Source organism: Arachis hypogaea, chromosome 14 (genome assembly GCF_003086295.3).
Source record: "Arachis hypogaea cultivar Tifrunner chromosome 14, arahy.Tifrunner.gnm2.J5K5, whole genome shotgun sequence".
Taxonomy (NCBI): domain Eukaryota; kingdom Viridiplantae; phylum Streptophyta; class Magnoliopsida; order Fabales; family Fabaceae; genus Arachis; species Arachis hypogaea.
The window spans coordinates 11951100-11972097 of NC_092049.1; the positions used below are offsets into that span (position 1 = coordinate 11951100).

The 20998-nt window shown below is 26.8% G+C and overlaps 2 protein-coding genes across 2 annotated transcripts; both read left to right on the forward strand.

Moving 5' to 3' along the window:
- Positions 1 to 7790: 7790 nt before the first annotated feature.
- On the forward strand, positions 7791 to 9047 carry LOC112741524 (E3 ubiquitin-protein ligase SINA-like 10). Its single transcript, XM_025790538.3, has 2 exons — positions 7791 to 8143; positions 8238 to 9047. Exons 1-2 carry the CDS (start codon positions 7928 to 7930, stop codon positions 8913 to 8915), a joined length of 894 nt encoding a protein of 297 aa, XP_025646323.1. The 5' UTR covers positions 7791 to 7927; the 3' UTR covers positions 8916 to 9047.
- A 4615-nt stretch (positions 9048 to 13662) lies between these two features.
- LOC112742247 (E3 ubiquitin-protein ligase SINA-like 4) lies at positions 13663 to 14431 on the forward strand. The gene is made up of 3 exons (XM_025791485.1): positions 13663 to 13890; positions 13972 to 14125; positions 14211 to 14431. Exons 1-3 carry the CDS (start codon positions 13663 to 13665, stop codon positions 14429 to 14431), a joined length of 603 nt encoding a protein of 200 aa, XP_025647270.1.
- Positions 14432 to 20998: the final 6567 nt, after the last annotated feature.

Consider the following 20998-nt stretch of genomic DNA (forward strand, 5'->3'; position numbering starts at 1 on the left):
TAATAATTCACTGACATGATTAAAATAGATCACCCTAATATATACATGACACTACATATATCAAGGATTATTATATGTGATAAATTATCTCTTTTTTTTTCTAAAGATAATTTATACGTAAATTAACTAATCTTTATAACATACAATCTATTGCAAATTTTTCTCTTCTTAATATGGATAAATTGATGAATTTAATATATAAAATATAATTTATATTATTTAACATAGAAATAAGTAACTTAAGCCATTATCTATGATAATAAATATAATAGTGCAAATACCTACATATTTATTAGTATTAAAAAATATACAAATAATATAAACATGATTTTTTTGGTAGAAAAACAATAATAAAGGTTATTAATTAAGTTATTTCATAATAAAAAATTATGAATAATTTTTTAAATAATAATAAAAAATAAGATCACTATTTTCACATACTACAAAATTTATAAAAAAATTTAGACAATAAATTAATCTTCAATAAATTATATATTAACTCTGTTAAAAAATTAAATGATATATTAGATATTATTATTTGTGTACTAATATATATATATATATATATATATATATATCAATTATTAAGTTATAATTAATTTCTAACTCAATTTTTGGTAATTAAAATTTAAATAATTAAAATTATTAAATGCTAAATATTTTACAACTAACTAATTTTGTTTTTGCTATTAAAATTAAAAAAAAGTGAGTTGTTAATCAATTCTGAATTCAAATTTAAATTTAAATTTATGTAAGAAAATATTTTGAATTTTTTTCACTAACCATAATTAATTTTAAAATAAAAAATTATTTTGTATATCATATTATAAAATAGTGTAGTTATTCATTTTTTCTTTAATGGCAATTATTGTCAAATAAAATGATATAAAAATGGAGAAAAAATATATTCCAATCTAGGAATAATAATTTATTTTTTAATAGAATAAATTATATATTGAATAACAAAAGTTATTATAGTTTCTTTTTACACAAATTAATATACTCAACTACAGTGTTTTGGTAATATTACCAAAAGATATTAATCAATCTAATAGCTTTTGTAATGACATAAGTTTATAAGTTTAAAAGCTTGAAAATCATGTAATAAAATATAAAATTTTAATTGGTAATAACGTTGATCATATTGTTTGACTTCCTGAATGAATATGATACCAATAAATAAAACTGTCACAGTTAAATTTTAACAAAGGCAAATATCCATAAGTATTGCTATCATCAATGAGAATTGTTCTACTTTCAAGACAAATACTATTTTCTTTCACTGTATTTTCCAACTCGACAGGTCGAAAACTAATCCTCTACGGATTGAAGCTCCATTTATTAAAAGATAATTTTGGGGGGCCAGATAAAAGATAATTGTCAAAATATTTTTAATATGGACCCATCTAAGATAAACTCGTCCAACCTCATCTTTCTGATTTGGGTGATATTGTCAAATTTAAAGTCGATTTTTAGGATCTCGTTCCAAAAAATTAAGGTCAAACTCATCGGATGCAACTCTTTAAACTTTTGAAGGTTGTATCGTACTTTCTTGGTGATTCATTAAAGTAAAAAAACTATCTAAAAGTGTTGATATTGTAAAAGTTATATGTTCTCCTTCTTAAATATTAGCATTCCTCTTAAAAATACATCAATTCTTTGATTTTTTATGATTATTTTATATAAAAATTTGAATATATATCCTGTAAAATATGTAAAAAAGAAGTTAGAAGGACAAATATTAAAATTTATAATATTTATTGAATTTTTTTTATCAATTTATACAAATATAATAATATCAATATTTATTGAATATTCTAATATTTTTTTATCATATAAAAATTAAATTAAATAAATAGTAAAATATAAAATAATATTAAATTGCATAAATAAAAAATACCTAATTTTTTATATTTGAATTCAAAGGTAGAGGGAGCAGCGAAATGCGAATATACTCAGTTGAGTCCAAATCCAACCAGGTTTAAATGTTTAAAACTAAACTATTATGCAATAAAAATAAGAGATGAAGATTGAACTTTGGTATTTTAAGTCATAGTAAAAGTATTTGAGCCAACTGAACTATTTTTTATTTTCTGAAAAAGTACTACTAATTTTTTTAACAAAAGTTTGGGGGGCCATGGCCCCCTTTGTCTTAACTAAGCTCCGCCCCTGGGTCGAGAACTAATCCTCTACGTATTGAAGCTCCATTTCTTAAGAGTCTACTATAGCCAATGAGTTGTTACATACGCAAGGCAGGATTCGAAACTCTAATACTTACTTAGGTAGACGAGTGAGATGACCACTAAAAATACTAATTATTTTTAATATTTTTAACATTAAAAATAGTTAAACTTTAATTTTAATTATAATTTTATAAAATATTTGTAGTAATAATTATTATATATTTTTTGTTTAATCTCTTTTAATAAAAAAATTTATATATTTTTATTAATTATCCTGTACAGTGTACGGAAACATACACTAATTTGATAATAAAAATGATAGGCAACATTTAAAAAAAAAGTTGTTTTAAGTAAATAAATATAAGATAATTTTATTATGAATTTATGCTATATTATTTAATTTTTAACAATTCAATTTTAATATATTAGGAAAAAATTTTAATTGACACTACCAAAAGAACAATTTTAATCAAAATTGAACTAAATTTAAATAATTGGGGTATGTTATGTCAAAGACGAATCTGTCAATTATAATAATAGAACGGCGAAAGCTAGTGCACTCTAGGTAAAGTAGGGAGTGCAGTACTCTTTAAAAGTTAACCTGCTATCAAAAGTAATTAGGTAAATTAAATTTATTTATTATTGTTATTTTTTTTGTCATGGGCTGAACAAACAAACCGGCACTAACAAAAAAAACTAATTCGCTCGTTTAACACAGGATTATCTTTACACCAGAAAAGTACTCAGAAAAATTTGATCGACTTTCTCTGTTATTGTGTTATTGTTGATGTGATGTCTTCAAGCATTTTCACTATTTTGTTTGCTAGCAGGTGCTTCCACTATTGTTCTGTCTAGCCACAGATTTTGATGCTCTTGAACCCGCCCCATTCCACATCTACCATAAATGGATCTTCAAAGCCCGAAAAATTGCTGCCATAGAAAAGGAAGACGCTGTCTGTCGTCGCTGCTGGTTGGCTAACTCCAAACGTAAAACTGATTTTGTAGAAGAACCCGGTCTCCATGAAGGCGCCATGATTCTCGGATGACAACGCAATCAAAGCACAAGATACATGAGCAAATTATCCTCAACGTGTACGTAATAGAATGAAAAATTAAAATACAATTATATTTAAATAATTATTTGTATTATTTTTATTAATTTATTCAAAAAATAATTAAATTTTGAAGCTAATTGGTATAAAATATTACCTATATAAAACTAAGAAAAATTTTTATTTGTATAAGAATGAGCCTAATAAATAATTATTTTATTTAATATATAATTAAGAATATTTCTTTCTTTGTTAACTGAGTTATAGTTCAAATGACATAGTCTTTATATTCACCTAAGAGTTGGTAAAAAAAAAAGAATATTTTTTTTTATTAACTTTTTTAAACATTAATTATTTATTTTACATACAATATAGAAATAAATGAATATAATATTTATTGAGTAGACACAGTTACGTAAAAAAAATTTATTGTCATAGTATTTGAACCAAAGAAAAAAATATATTATTTTAAGAAAAACTAATAATATATTTTTAATAATATTCTTAATACAAAATAATAAATTTTAAATATTTTTTAAATAATATATATTAACTAAAATAATATAATTATCCCAAATAATATATTATAAATATAGTAAAATGACATATTTCAATAAAAAAATTGTTAATAAAAATTTTTATGAATTTTTGTTTCGCACAAAATAAAATTATTATATGTTTGTTTGCTTTTTACGTTGTATATATGTTTTTTTAATTAAATTAGTATAATACAAAATCTTTGATCATTCTGTTCATATTTAATGTTTTAATTTTGTTTCTCACAAAATAAAATTATATATATATATATAACACAAAATTTTTTATCATTGTATTTATATTTAATATTATAATTTTATTTCACATAAAACAAAATTTATTTAAATTATATATATATATATATATATATATATATATATATATATATATATATAACACAAAATTTTTTAGCATTGTGTTTATATTTAATATTATAATTTTATTTCACACAAAACAAATTTTATTTAAATTTTAATATTATATACATAATATATATTTAATATTATTTTTTTTAAGATTCTAATATATCTTTTTTTCTAAATTTAGTACATGAATTTTCAATTTATTTTTTATGTATTATTTATTTTAATTTTAAAGTCCAATAATTTTTTTTACAAACATGTTATTTTTAATATTTATATACTATTTTTTTATTTTGAACTTCAGCCCAATACCTGAGACTTATAAAAAAAAATCTAAAACTTATCAAAAAATGATTAACCTGATTAACAGGTTACCTTTTTAAATCCAGGTCATTCAAATAAAATATAATAAATGAAGAGTTCAGATTTACAAATTCACAAGGTGTACAGCACTCCATACTTAGCAAGGAGCGTTTAAGGATGAGCCTAATAGAACATGAAAGTCAAAAGTGCGGGAATAGTTGTCAATGATAGCAATACATTATCAAGCCAAAAAGTGCAGAAAATAATTGTTAATTGAATTTTTGGCAAACACGTTGACGAAGAAAGAAGTGCGTTTGAGCTTTTTGAAAATTTTACTTTTATTCTTGGTAATTTTTTTCTTTCTAAATGCAGAAATGATTCTGCCTCTGAACCCACGTTGAAAAGAAGCTAAAATTTGTAGCTTCTACTTTTCACGTTTATGGTTGCTAATTATCTTTAAAAAATTAGGTGAAAAAATTTCTTCTTTTTTTACTAACCTTACCCTTCATTTTTTTCTATAAAAAGGATACCAATAACTATAAGCTTCATAGTAGTTCTCTCTAGTTCTTTCTACTTTTTCATAGTTCTTTCTTTCATTTTTCTTTCAATCAAAATCGTTCAGATTTGTTTCAGTTACTAGTAAATTGAATATTTTAATTGTTTATTATTTTTAGTACTCATTTTCATATTTTAATTTTTAGTGTTACGATTTCTGATGTTATGTTTTTATATGTGTTTTTTTATCATTTCCTATACTATTTTTTATATGTATATTTTTTATGATTTTTTTTTATTTTTGTTTGACTTTGTTTATATGATTTTTTTATTTATTTTATTATATTTCTTTTATACATACGACAAATATTGTTGATTTTTTTTTGTTGTACTATAATTTTTAGGTATTTTATTAATTTTTATAATTTTTTATTATTTTTTGTTCATATGAATTCTTTTTTTTCTATCTTTTATTACATTGTATTTATGTTGTGTATAAAATTTTTTTTATTTTTTTAATTTATTTTATTCATATGAATTTTATTTAGTTTGTATTTTTTTGTTCATATGATATATGTTGTTGGTTTTATGAAATTTTTATTATTTTTTATCGATTTTTTTCTATTCTTTGATGTACTCTATTTTTGTTTTATATTAATTTTTTATTTTTTATTTTGATTTTGTAAAATTTGTAATTGTAATTATTATTTACTACGTTTATTATCAAAATTTTGTATAATATAAACTATGATCCTATAAAAAAAGACAAAATAAATAAAAAATTAATTATAAATAACAATAGAACCATAAATAATAAAAATTTATAGTCCAAAATAATACTAAATGAAAGAGTACGGGTAATATTAAAAAATTATAGAATATTTTTTTTTGTTTAACATTATAAAATTTATAGTACTCTCTTTCATATTTTTTTATTGTATTTATTTATTTATATAATAAATATTTTTTATATTATTTTTGTTAGGTTCTGTTTTTCCATGTATACAAAAAAAATTTAAATTGATGTCTCTTTTAGTAATTTTTTATCTAAAAGTGATTTTAAATAGTATAATTCAAACAACATTTATTTTGCTATAATCAATTTTAATACAAATATTATCAAACATAAATCACGTTAATCCAAACTTACTTTTCATCAAAATCAATTTTGTAAAATCAATTTTATGCAAACGTGTGAAATCCAAACACACACTAACACATTGTAGGATTCACTGTCAATTAACATTAGATTATTCTGTAACTAGAATTTTGGACAAAAATTGTGAATAACTAGTTCATTCCTTCTTACAAAACACTTCGAAATCCAAAATCATTCTTAGTCTCCCTAATAGTACAAAGTAAATAGGAAATCTTAAATAATTTTTAAGAAGGCTGAATTAAAATTTGTATTTTATTATCTATTTTTTAATTAAAGTTCTTTATTTTTTTATAAATTTTTTATCATTTTCATCTTCTAATACTTTATTTTAATTTTAGCATTTTATTTTTCTTTCACAAATTGCATGTTTTCTTTTTATTTTTTTAATTTTTTTTTTGTTTACATCATCACTAAAATTGGAATAATGAGACACCAACAAGAAAATGTCCATTTTTTCTTTAAATTAAAATTGTGAAACAAAACTAAAAAATTGTTAACTTATTTACTATTACCATTGAAACAACAAATTTAATAAAACAATCAATATATTTGAATTGATACAATATTTTCTTTAAAATAAATATAATATCTGTTACATCTCTAACATCAAACATGACTCATCCTCTTTCTTCCATTGTTAACTCAAAATAAAATAAAAAAATATCTCATCAAACTGAGTTTGCTTTCTGCCTCAGATAATATTTAAATTTTACAAATAATCTTAAATCAATCAAATTCTACTCAATTTTATTACTTTGGCTAAGTTTGCTTAAGTTTTTTGCTAATGAGTTATAGCTCAAATGACATAATCTCTCCATACTTATCTAATAAATTACGGGTTCAAATCTCTTTATTTTTAGTTAAAAAAAATTTCTTAAACCAATTATTTACACAATTTAAAAATATGCATGGAGATAATGGTGACCTCCCATAATTTAGTATTGTCTTTCTTTTATACTAAATTGTTAGACTCCATTGACTATCATCGACAAACATATAACATAGAATTTCGTATGTACTGAAATTTTTTCTGAAATATTTATGTAATTTTTTTATGCAAATATTTCGTATATGTAAATTCTTTTTAAAGAAAATTTCTTCCATAAATTCTATAAAAAGAAAAAAATCTAAAATCTAAACTCCAATATTAATATATAATTGATACAAAATTATTCTAAATTTGTGTCTTAATATAAACCACTTTATTTTAAAAAAATTTGATTTCAAACATCTATTTAACATTTTTTTATTTTTACTATTTACTCGAGTAAATTTGTTCTTTTAGTTTTTTTCTTTCTTTCTAATCAAGAATTGTAAACTTGTTACTTTTTTTTGCACTGATTGATGTTACTTATTTTGTATTTGGATAACAAAAAAAGATATTTATCATCAAATTTTATGGACTCTACGATTTTTTTGGACATATTGATATTGTTTTATTTCCTTTTTAACCTAAGTCCAAATTTCATAACATAAACCTAACTTTTTTGGGGTTCAAATTCCACTTATACCGTTGCAGTAACATTCCAGTAAATTTTCCTACTTTACTCGGTTTCCACATTAATTAACTATTCTTCTGTTATAATTCTCTTGCCAAGTGTCCAATACTTATTGATCGGTCAACCTCCTAAGTCCTAACCACGCTTTTCCCATGCCACCATAGAATACAAAGCGATACTGCCTTGGTACTTGGCAGATGGCCTCTCTATTGATTAGCTGATTTTTTAATGAAAATAAATTTGGGGCTATTCAGCTTCTGTGCCTCGCTCTACGTCTCTAGTCTCTTTATATGAGTTTCAGTTGTGAAAAGATTAGACGGAAAGAAAGATCATAGAAATGAAGAAAGTCATAGCAGCCACAAGCCGAAAGCGTAAACAAGATCGCTCTCGCGCAAACAAAGAACAAGTTCCTGATGATGAACCTGTATCAGTCAAAGCCTCAGGTAAGAAAGGTTCTTCTACACAAGATAAGTCCTTCAGTTTCTCCCTTTCAGATCCAGACGTCCTTGATTGCCCCATTTGCTTTAATCCTTTCACCACTCCAGTCTATCAGGTATCTTATCCTCTACTTCTCTCTTTATTCCACTGTGAAATGGAAGTTATGATCCAATGACTTTATTTTCATTTCCATTGTGGTTGTAAATCAGTGTGAAAATGGTCATGTTGCTTGCTCTGTTTGCTGCTCGCGCATTCTTGAGAAAAAGTGTGCCTCCTGCTTCTTGCCAATAGGTTCCATTCGTAACAGAGCCTTGGAGAAAGTTCTGGAATCTGTTAAAGTGCCATGCGCTAATGCCGAATACGGTTGCACGGAAACACTCCGTTACAGTGACAAGTCTGGCCACGAATCCCAATGCAACTTTGTCCCATGCTCTTGTCCACACTCAGATTGTGACTTCGTTTCATCATTCTCGGATCTACCCGCCCACTATAGAACTGAGCATGGTTCGTCTGCCAGCGCCGGAGTGAGGTTTTTGTACGATAAGCCTTTCAAGGTCACACTGAATTCTGATGATGACGATGATGACGTCACTATACTTCAAGAAGTGAATGGTGGAAAGTTGTTCATAGTAAAGAATTTTGTGGCGGGTCTTGGAAATGCTGTCAGTGTTTTCTGCATTCAGCCAGAGTTATTGCCTAACTATCGGTGCCAAATTTCGGCCAAGTCAAATGGATGCAGTCTGGTGATGAATTCTTTTACAAAAAACACTCAAAACTCTGCTATGGCGACTATTCTTTCATCAAGGTTTCTGCTCATTCCAACTGATTATTTTGGTGCCGGTCAACCTCGCGCTTTTGAAATTTGCATATTTAGGTCATATGAGTAGAAGATGTTTTAGTGTTACTCAGCCTTTTTATGTTTTTTGTTTATTGCATTGGGAATGAGAAGACTTTGAATGCAGATATTATATCCAATGTATATTATCTAATCAGATAATGAGAACTTATATATATGACTACACTATTTTCAAATAATAGGATACTCTCTCTAGACATATATTGAGTCCAAATATCTAGTATCTAATCTAATAATATAGGAAGCTTATCACCTATTCCATGGTACGAATCTGTAACTTTTTCGGTCCAACTTATTTAATCATTCAGATTTAATATAAAAAATATTGTGAAAAATATGTTGTGAATGTGCAATTTGAGTGGTTTATAGGTGGTTTTTAACTGGTAGTTCCCTTATTCAATTTTCCTCTGATAACATTAACACTTGTAGAAAGATTTTTAAGACTTCTTTATGAGTCCAGTCATAGTTAAATAAATTATGCGAACCAAAACTGCGTATCACCTAATCTTTTTTTAAACGGGTCTTAAAACTTTTACAATATTAGCAATAACATATTGATTCAAGTAAAATATTAATATAAAAGACTGTGAAATCGCGTGAAATTAAAATATACTAATTTAAACATATATATATTTTGCTTCATTTAGTTTTTGTATAATCTCTAAAAATAACGTAATATATAACAATTAGAATAAGACTCTCACAATGGTAAATTTGAACTTAAGATTTCATATGTTTTTTTTTTAATTTTACATTATAAAAGTATTATTAGTATTTTATTTAAAGTCAAATAAAAAATATTTACATATTTGCTTACGTTAATTTGTGTATAATGTAACAAATAATTTTTATATTTAAATATAAAAAGATAACTTTAAATCATGGATATATTTTAGAATTTAACTGATACGTACAAAATTTTATATGTGCATTTAATCACAAATACCACATCATAAAAAATAATTACTATTTTTATTGATCGCGTGAATGGTTATCCAAAAAAATAGATGTTGGTTACACGAATGTGCAAAACATTTTATGCTGTCCGAGTATTAAAAATTAAATTCTATATTTTTTTGGTTTAATTATTTTGTCGATCCTTATAGTTTGAATTTTCAATTAAGTCCATATACTGTTTTTTCTTTTCGATTGAGTCATTATACCATATCAGATTTTATAATTAAGTCATTGTCGTGACAAAAATACTAGAATTAACATAATATTCAGAATGAATATGCCCAATATTTGACTTAAAATTTTATATAATTTAACAAAATATTCTATTAATTTTAACGTTTTTGTTACGGTAAAGACTTAATTACAAAATTAGTATTTTTGTTCATAATGTTATTTTTGTCCATATTGATTTATTTGTATTTTCTAGTGTTTTTATATAATAGATAATATAATTATCTAGTATACTCAATTATAAGTAGATAAATTTATTTTTATTTGTTGGTGTGAATATTTTTTTAAGATAATATTCTATGGTGTAATTTTAAATTTTAAAATTTTTTTAGTTTATGTTTGAAAATAATTAAAGAAAAGAGTTAAGAAAAATGATTGAGAATAAAAATACAAAAAATATAATATAGAAGTATAAATAAACTTTATTAATCATAATATATTAGAATGTATACTAAATAAGTATTTGTTGTTGTGTTAAAGCTAAACATACTTAGAGATATTTTAAATAATTTATTTGATCCAGAAGATATAAAATAGACTAATATTGATAAAAGTGTTATTAAATATGTTTAAGTAAATCTAACATTATATATTCTGAATATTTATAATTAAAAGTTGTTATTATAGCTATTTTAATTAAATATTAATTATATTTAACTATCATATTTTAATTCAATTGAGATGATAAGTATGAAATTTAATTGATTAGTGGTATATTATAACGGATTTAAATTTTAGAGTAAAGTATCATTTTTGTCCTCAACGTTTGGAGTAAGTTGCAAAGTTGTTCCTAACGTTTCAATCGTCCTATTTAAGTCCATAACGTTTCAAAACTGACTCAATGTTGTCCTGCCGTTAGGGATCCGTTAATAGGATTGACGGCGGGACAAAATTGAGACGATTTTGAAACGTTAGGGACTTAAATAGAACGAAAATATTGGGGACAAAAATGATACATAAAAATAAATTTTAATTTTATCCTTCAATAATATCAATTTTTTACTATACATAGTATCCAATTTTTTTTAATCACATCTAAGTAAATTACATTTAATCATATTACTTTTATTTTAAATAAATTATTTTTTTATAATTTTACTCTTAAAAATTTTTAGTTATCATCAAACGTTTGTAGAATGACTAGTATATAAACTTGCAGAAAAGAAAAAAATAATATATATACAATAAAATATAAATTATACCTTTTGTCTCTAATGTATCAAAATTCTTTAAAATTATAAAAAAATAAATTTATTTAAAATAAAAGTAATGTGATTAAGTGTAATTTATTTAGATGTAATTAAAAAATAATTGAATACTATCTACAATAAAAAATTAATATTATTGAAAGATAAAATTAAATTAAAATTTATTTTTACGTATTGTTTTTGTCCCTAACGTTTTTGTCATATTTAAGTCCCTAACGTTTTAAAATCGTCTCAATTTTGTCCCGCCGTCAATTCTATTAACGGATCCCTAACGGCAGGACAACATTGAGTCAATTTTGAAACGTTAGGGACTTAAATAGGACGATTGAAACGTTAGGGACAACTTTAAGACTTACCCCAAACGTTAGGGACAAAAACGATACTTTACCCTAAATTTTAAAACTATTGATGATAAATGATACTCATAAATAGATACAAATGTTTTAAATATTAGAATTTATATTTTTTAAATCATTACTAGGTTGAAATTTATTTATTTATTGCTTAAAAAATTATTGATAACTTTTCCAAACAATTAAGCCCGTTATTGAAAGCCAGCAATCCAAGGAGCAGCGAACCTCTTATAACTGCCCATTTATGTCATTTAATGTCTAATTTAGAGGATTTTATAGAGTCTTTTAAAAAGTTGCTAAACGATAAAATTAATATGGAACCTTTTGCTTATTGGAACAGTCATGTTCCATAAAAGTATTTGGAACACCTGATAATTTTCCAATAATAATATAATAGCAAAGTGTGAATAGTTTTGGTTTAACTGTAGCCAGTGGAATTAATTAGTTAAAAAAACAATTTTTTATTATCCTAATTTTTAGAATTTTAAATTTAAAAATAAAAAGAAATTGGTTTATATTATAGTTAGTTTCTTAGACTTTGGTTTAATTTGAATAAATAATTTAATTAAATTTTTTTTAAAAAATAAATAATAAATAATTATATTAAAAATAATTCATAAATAAATTATTTTGTATTTAATTTTTTAGTTCTAAAAGTGTTTATTTTAAAAGAAAAGTGATAAAAAATATTATTATAAAAAATATTATTTTTTAACTTTTTTTATAAATATTTAAATATTTTTAAAAAATTATAATTTAATTTTACGAATTCTATCAAATTTAATATTATATTTTTTTATAAATTAAAAGATAAAAAAATTATTTATAGACCTATTCAAATTAACTATTTATTCCAATAAAAATACTTTTTGCTACGTCATGTCACATGTGATGTGTTTTAAAAAGGGGTGCATATATTTCTTTTTCGAGAAATAGCTAAAATTAGCCATTAAAATCAGCCATCAATATATTTGTGTATAAATATATGTGTGATTTAAGGAAAATGTTATTTATACACTAAAATCAGTTACCAAATATATTTATATATAAATACATGTGTGGTTTAATTTATTTTCAATGTGTATTTATATTCCAACATGTATTTTATACTAATGGCTGATTTTGGTGTACACATAGCATAAGCTGGCAATGGGTAGGGTAGGGTAGGGTTTAGACTCTACCCTAACCCTACCCGCGAATTGAAAACTTTCTTAAAACTCTACCCTATCATATTCGCGGGTTGAGAATCTCTCAACCCTAACTCTACCCGCACCCTAAAATTATCTAAACCCTACCCTACCCGACCTTACCTACAGAAAAATAAAAAATTTTCAAACAAATATAAAATTCAACCATTCCAAATTTCATACATATTAATAAAATAGAAAATAAAAAACTAAGTTCAAATTAAAATTAAAAACAATAAAATCTTAAAGAAATCCAACATAAAATTACAAATAATATGGTCATCAACGAGTTTAGTGATTATTTCAAATATTTATAAGAGGAAGATTGTGAGTTCAACACTCACTTTCTTCACTACATACATAACTTTTACATATATTTTATATAATATATTAGAGGTGCAGGTAGGGTACACCCTAAACCCGTACCCTACCATATCCGCAGGCAAATTCGTATCGTACCCTACCCTAGGTAGGGTAGACAACCCTATCCGAACGGGTTTGTTCGGGTTGGGTACCCGTGGGTAGAGTATATATTGCCAGCCCTAACGTAGCATAACCTGTGGTTTAATTTATTTTCAATATGTATTTATATTTCAACATGTATTTTATACTAATGGCTAACTTTGGTAACTGATTTTAGTGTATATATAGCATAATCCTTCCTTTTTATTTTCATTTTTACAATGGATGAATTGAAAAACAACACTGCAACTAGTCTTAACTGAAAGGAGTGAACACCCATTGGGTTTCTACTACCCCGCGAAACCCCTCGTTAGACGTTACTGCATTTACTTTTTTCATTCAGCTTCTTAGCCTCTCTTTCTAGCGACGAGTGTCTATACATGAGTTTGAGTTATGAAGAGAGTAGACAGAATGAGATCATAGAAACGGTGAAAGCACAAGTCTCTAAAGCTACTAATGCAAAAAATAATAACAAACTTGTCACAGTCAAAGCAACAAGTAAGAAAGCTTCTTCTGTTGAAGATAGGTCTTTCAATATCTTCCTTTCAGACCTAGACGTCCTTGATTCCTTAATTTGCTTTGATCGCCTCATCATTCCAGTCTATCAGGTATGCTTCTTTCTCTCTCTCACACCTATTTTAAAACTCATCTGTTCTTGTCTAAATCTTATGCACGTTTTCATGTATCAGTGTAAAAATGGTCATATTGCTTGCTCTGTTTGCTGCCGTCGCATTTTTAACAAGTGTGGCTCATGCTCCTCCTTACTAATTAGTACGAAATATTGCAGAGCCTTGGAGAAAGTATTAGAATCCGTTAAAGTTTCATGTCCCAATGCCAAACACGGTTGCAAGGACACATTGCGTTACAGTGCCAAGTGTGGCCATGAATCCAAATGCAAATTTTGTGCCATGTTCTTGTCCACACACAGATTGCGACTCTGTTTCCTTGTTTTTGGATCTACCTACCTACTTCACAACTGAATATGGTTTCTCTGCCAGCGCCGGAGTGAGATTTTTGTACGATAAACCATTCAATGTGACACTCAAGTCTGAAGATGAAACTATTATATTTCAAGAAGACACTGGTAGCAAGTTGTTCATACTCCACAATCTTGTGATCGATCACGGAAATGCTGTTAATGTTTGTTGATGCATTCAGCCTGATTCAATGCCTAAATATCGGTGCCAAATATCGGCTAAGTCGAATGGATGCAGTCTAGATATGAAGTCTTTTACCAAGAACATTCAGAAGTCTATTATGTTCACTATTCTTTTGTCAAGGTTTATGCTGATTCCATCTTATTATTTTGGTGCTACTAGCTAGTAGGGATGGCAAACGGGTCTAAACTCGTCGGGCCGCCTCGCGTAACTTGCCATAAAAGGTGAGTCGGGGTGAAAAATTGGGGCCGTCAAAGAGCAAAAGCCCACCTAACCTGCAACGCTTAAACCGCGAGCTTTGGCGGGCGGGACGGGTTTTTCCGCTGGACTTAGTTTTTTTTGGTACGGGGTATTTTTGTAGTTTTTTTGGGCCAAAATTCAACTTTCCTCAACGCAACTTACAAGAGTATGAAGATGAAAATTGAAAATTGAGTGTTTTGGATTATGTTTATGTTATTTTGAAGACAATATTTATAATTATGTTTTGGATTATGTTTATTTTGTTTTGGAGAGAATATTTATAATTATGTTTTGGATAAAAATTTAGTTTATAATTATGTTTATTAAATTTTTATAATTACAAAAAATTTAATATTTGTGAATATAAAAAATATAATTTTTTATGTTTTTAGAAAATATAAATTTATTAATATGATTGTGAAATTATATATATTATTTAGTATTTTTTTTTTGGTAAACCAGCGGGGCCTAAGCCCAAGAAAAGAAAAAAAAAATAACTAGTTGGAGGGTTAGTGCCCCTGTTTACATCATTTATAAAGAGATATTTCATCTCTTCAGGTGGACTATCAATGAAATAAAATTCAAATTGTTTTCTTATACTAGCTTTGGCCAAGTGCTCAGCAGAGGCGTTGCCACTTCTATGTGTGTGCATGACTTTGATCTCCCAAAATTTATCCTTCAGTTTTGAATTTCTCTAACTAAGAAGTTGTAATTTTGGCTTTTTCTTCCTTTACTTATTTCTTTGTAAACTTCCAACGAATTAGTATCGATAATTATTCTCCTCATCTCCAAGTCCCATACTATATTGAGGCCATGAAAGATACCCCATAGTTCTGCTTGGAAGGCGTGATAATTTCCCAAATTTGCTATGAATCCTCCTACCCAATCACCTTCATGAGTCTGGATCAATCCACCACAACCTGCCGTCTTCATACTTTTTATTACTGATCCATCTGTATTCAGTTTCACCCATCCAATAGGGAGAGATTTCCATTCAATTTTTGTCTCTGCTATCACTTGTCCTCCTTTTTTCATGTTCAATTTCTTGAAAGCTTTCTTTGACTGATATATGACATTTCTAATGATCAAAACAGCATTTCGAGGTCTATCAAAAGGTGAGGAGTGAACTTCTTGGTTTCTCCATTTCCACAAATACCAACAAGTAATAAAGAATCCGTCTTTCCAAGAAAAAAGAGAAGATTTATCAATATTATTCTCCAGATTTAGCACTATCCAGTTATAGAGATCCGTGCCATAGAAAGTGGCTGTCACTGCTGAATTGATAATCTATTTCCATATGATTGCTATTTTAGGATAGTCTCTCATCACATGAATAATAGTTTCTTACTGGCTCCTGCGACAATTGGGGTTTGTTCCCATGAATTTTGCTTTTCTACTTGCTGTAAGTAATCAACCATGAGCAAGCTGCCATATAAAAATCTTCACTCGTTCTTGTCCCTTCCACTTCCATATGCTGCTCCATCTTATGTCATTATGAGTGTTATTGATCGGGGACAATTTCTTATAGGCCGAGGCAATTGAAAATATACCATTAGGTGTATGATTCTAGCATATCGAATCCGTGCTACTTTCATTGGGAGGAGGGATGGATTTAATTTTATCAATAATTAATGATGAGAGCAAATGACTAAGTTCCCTGAAATTCCAGTTATCATTCTGATTTACATATTTTGAGACAGTTTCATTCTCTTTTTTTCTTGGGATTGGATTGATGACAGCTCTGATTAAGGAATTTTCTTCTTTTACCCACTTGTAATACCAGAACAAGGTGCTTTTGCAGTTTCCAATAATTTTGTGGCAACTGTCTTGTAATTTATCCCATAGTTTTGTCATCTCTTTTCAAAGAGAAAAGTCATTTGTTCTGTAGGATCTTCCAACCTCATCTTCCCTTCCTTTTATATATTTATTGTATATTACTTGTGCCTAGAGAGAGTCCGGTTCAGTCCATAAATTCTAAATCATCTTCATAATGAAAGCATCATTAATAATGTCTAATTTTCTCATTCCAATACCCCCCATTTGTTTTGGCAGACACAAAGTATTCCAGCTCACATGGTGCATTTTTTTCTGGCCTTGTACTTCTCCCAAAATGAAGCTTCTTTGCATCCTCTCTAATTGTTGACAGACCCCTTTAGGTATTCTTAAATGCTGCATGTCAAAGTTTTGAAGTGGACATAGGATAGTCTTTGCAATATTAATTCTTTCCGCTAAGAATAAACATTGAACTTTCCATCCTTTTACTTTACTTTGCATTCTATCAATCACATTCTTGAACTTTTCTTTACCTTTTCTATGGTTTGTTAGTATAGCACCCAAGTACCTTCCCAAGCTTTGTTATTCTTGATAATGGCACAAATCAACGATGGCCTTCTGATTTGCTCTTCCTACATTGTTAGAGAATAAGATACGCTAATTTTCATATCAGACATTCGACAAAACTCTCCCATACATTCCAAGATGGTTTTCTCCTGTTCCTTGCTAGCTTCCCCAAAAACCAAAAGATCGTCAGCAAATAGGAGGTGTGAAATATGTGACCCTTCTCTGCTTATTTTCATCGGTCTCCATTGTTCCATCTCTACCTTCTCCTCTATCATTTGAGAGAGACGGTCCATAACAATAACGAAAAGGTAAGGAGACATGGGGTCTCCTTGTCTTAAGCCTCTGGTTGGGTGAAATTTCTTCGTTTTTCCTCCATTCCAAAGCACATTATACGAGACCGATTGTACACACCCCATGATTAGGCTGGTAAAGGATTCTCCCAGACCAAAGTCAATCAAACACTGTTTAAGAAATCTCCATCTAAGCCTATCATACGCCTTTTCAAAGTCATGTTTAATAGCCATAAAGTCGTGTTTACCTTTTGTCTTCTTCATCACATGTATAAGCTCTTTCGCAATCAATATATTATCATGAATCTTTCTCCCGGGAACAAAACTTGATTGAAAAGAGGCAATTATGTCTGTTAGAGCTGTCTTTAATCTCTCAACTATGATCTTAGAAATACATTTGTAGCTCACATTGCATAGAACAATTGGCCTGAATTGTGTGATATACTCCAGGACTTTCACTTTTAGTATAAGTGTTATAAAAGTAGAGTTAATCCCTTTTATTAGTTTCGCGTCGACCCAACAATCTCTAACCAGCTGCAAAACGCTGTCTTTGATGATTCCCCAGTGCTCTTTGTAGAAAAGAGATGGAAATCCATTTGGTCCCGATGCTTTAAGAGACCCAATGTTGAAGATTGCATCTTGAATCTTCCTCTTCGAAGAGAATTTTATACAAGCTCCTCCCTATCTCATCTTCTAATATGGGGTAATCAAAACTACAATAAAAGCTAGCAGAGCTATAATTTTTTTCAGAGTACAAGGCCCGAAAAAAATCAACTACATGCTTGTCAAACATCTCATAATTCTCTATTCAATCACCTTCTTGATTCTTTAGCTTTAAAATTTTATTTTTTCTCCTTCTGATGACTGTCCTAGTATGGAAATACTTGGTATTACGATCACCATCTACTAGCCATTGGTCTCTTGATTTTTGCATCCACATAGTTTCTTCCTTATCCAGGATATCTTCCAGCTCCTTCCTTAGCTCTCTTTCCAAATCATCTAAGAACGGATTCTTACCATAAGAGGGAACCCTTTGAATTCCACCAAGTCTACTCAAAATCTTTCTTTTTTGTTTTTCGATGTGTCCGAATACCTTGTTGTTCCATATTGCCAGATCCTTCATAAGTAGATTCAGCGCACTATTGAGATGAGTTTGCCCATTTCATTGGTGGGCTTAGCCCGTCAACCCGCCAATCCGCAATTAGATGGAGTGGGTGAAATTTTAGGACTGTCTCATTAGACGGAACGGAACGAATTAATTTGTCAAAGAGCAGACTTCTAATGGAACGGGACGGTCTTCCCTACTTGTCATCCCTAAGTACTAGTGAACCTTACAATCTTAAAATTTGCATATGTAGGTGACCATTTCAGACGTTTATATTTGTAATGCTCTAAGACAATAGTAGTTGAGACCTACTTACTTATTATATAAATTTCTATATATGAGTTATTCTCTTAGAAAGAATAAAAAAAATTATACATGAAAATTTTCACTATAGATAAAGATCTGTACACACTAATATATATTATGTTCTATTGTCACTAATATATATTATGTTCTATTGTCATTTATACTTTTTTTTTTGTTGCTAAGAATAATTTTTTTAGTGTAGTAGTTGATAATGATTCTGTATGTTATGTGACATGACTCTTTTAATTATGTAATAAAAAATAAGAGTTAAATTATTAAATTTGTTAAATTAAAACAACAAACTTACAAATGACAATGTCTATTCATTTTTTTTTTCAAAATTTACTTTGAACGTTCTAACAAAGGGTGAACAAAAAAAAACTTCATTTACTTAATTTGTTAAATTATTAAATTTTTTTAATTTAATAAGTTTAATAATTTAATTTTTATTTTTTTATTATATCATAAAAATAAGAGTAAAGTATCGTTTTTGTCCCCAACGTTTGGGGTAAGTCCCAAAGTTATCCCTAACGTTTCAATCATTCTATTTAAGTTCCTAACGTTTCAAAACTGACTCAATGTTGTCCTACCGTTAGGGATCTGTTAACAAAATTGACGGCGGGACAAAATTGAGACGATTTTGAAACGTTAGGGACTTAAATAAGACGAAAACGTTGGGGACAAAAATGATACATAGAAATAAATTTTAATTTTATCTTTCAATAATATCAATTTTTTACTATACATAGTATTCAGTTATTTTTTAATCACATCTAAATAAATTACACTTAATCATATTACTTTTATTTTAAATAAATTAATTTTTTTATAATTTTACTCTTAAAGATTTTTAGTTATCATGAAATGTTTGTATAATGACTAGTATATAAACTTGCAGAAAAAAATAATATATATACAATAAAATATAAATTATACCTTTTGTCTCTAATGTATCAAAATTCTTTAAAATTATAAAAAAATAAATTTATTTAAAATGAAAGTAATGTGATTAAGTGTAATTTATTTAGATGTAATTAAAAACTAATTGAATACTATGTACAGTAAAAAAATTAATATTATTGAAAGATAAAATTAAATTAAAATTTATTTTTATGTATCGTTTTTGTCCCTAACGTTTTCGTTCTATTTAAGTTCCTAACATTTTAAAATCGTCTCAATTTTGTCCTGCCGTCAATTCTGTTAACCAATCCCTAAGGGTAGGACAACATTGAGTCAATTTTGAAACGTTAGGGACTTAAATGGGAGGATTGAAACGTTAGGGACAATTTAAAACTTACCCCAAATGTTAGGGACAAAAAAAATATTTTACTCTAAAAATAACCACATCACACAATAAGATATCACCTAATAGAAATAATAATAAAATTTAATATTAATATATATAAATAATTCAATAAAAAATTAAAATATATATTTAGTTATCGTATAAAAGTTTATACTTTCGTCTATTTTTTTTTTATATCATTTCTTCCAAGTGGATGTGTTGGACGTTAGGAATCAGCAACCCGACATTCTCATTTTCACGTTGACAAGGCAAGTGCATATCATATTATCATTTCGTTTTTTTTTTTTTTGGTATGACTATCATTTCATTTTTATAATAAATGAACAGTGGATTTATCCATAAATACTCTATTAAATAACAAATGTTACACTATTTATTGTATTTTATATTAATAACATAGATTTAGAGTTTTGAATTTAAAAATTAAAATTAAAATTTTTAGAATTTAAAATTTAAAATTTAAGAAATAAATTTTAGAATTTAAAATTAGATAACGTTTGAAAGAAAGAAAGAGATTAAGAGACTTTGTCTGAGAAATAGAGATTGAAATAAAAATAAAGCTCTAATTTAATTTGCACAAAAAATAAAATTAGAATTAATTAATTGAAATAGGATATTTTAGATATAAAATATTATTAAAGTTTCAATTTTCATTCCTAAAAAATTTTAATTTGTTATGTCTCTATTTTTTGAAAATACTGAAATATGAAATGTTAGAGAAAAACGCTATCTTGTTCTTCTTTGATTTATTTATTTATTTATTTATTTTGTTTTTGCTTCTTCTGTATGCCAGTTTCGATCCAAGGACCTTATGGTTAAGAGCAATGCTAATAATAACCCTCAAGTTCTTCTTTGATTTATAGACTGCAAAGTGCAAAACTTAAAAGCTTTATTTTTTTGGTAAAACAAAACTTAAAATTTTAATGGGCTTTCAATTACATTGTTACCTTTTGGGCTGAATAGTGAAGTAGA

Bases quoted from the DNA above. Each gene is read 5' to 3' on its own strand.
- LOC112741524 (XM_025790538.3), top strand. From the start codon at position 7,928: ATGAAGAAAGTCATAGCAGCCACAAGCCGAAAGCGTAAACAAGATCGC. The intron at 8,144-8,237 runs GTATCTTATCCT...GTTGTAAATCAG, and splicing joins TCACCACTCCAGTCTATCAG to TGTGAAAATGGTCATGTTGC.
- LOC112742247 (XM_025791485.1), top strand. From the start codon at position 13,663: ATGAGTTTGAGTTATGAAGAGAGTAGACAGAATGAGATCATAGAAACG. The intron at 13,891-13,971 runs GTATGCTTCTTT...TTCATGTATCAG, and splicing joins TCATCATTCCAGTCTATCAG to TGTAAAAATGGTCATATTGC. The intron at 14,126-14,210 runs GTTGCAAGGACA...GTCCACACACAG, and splicing joins ATGTCCCAATGCCAAACACG to ATTGCGACTCTGTTTCCTTG.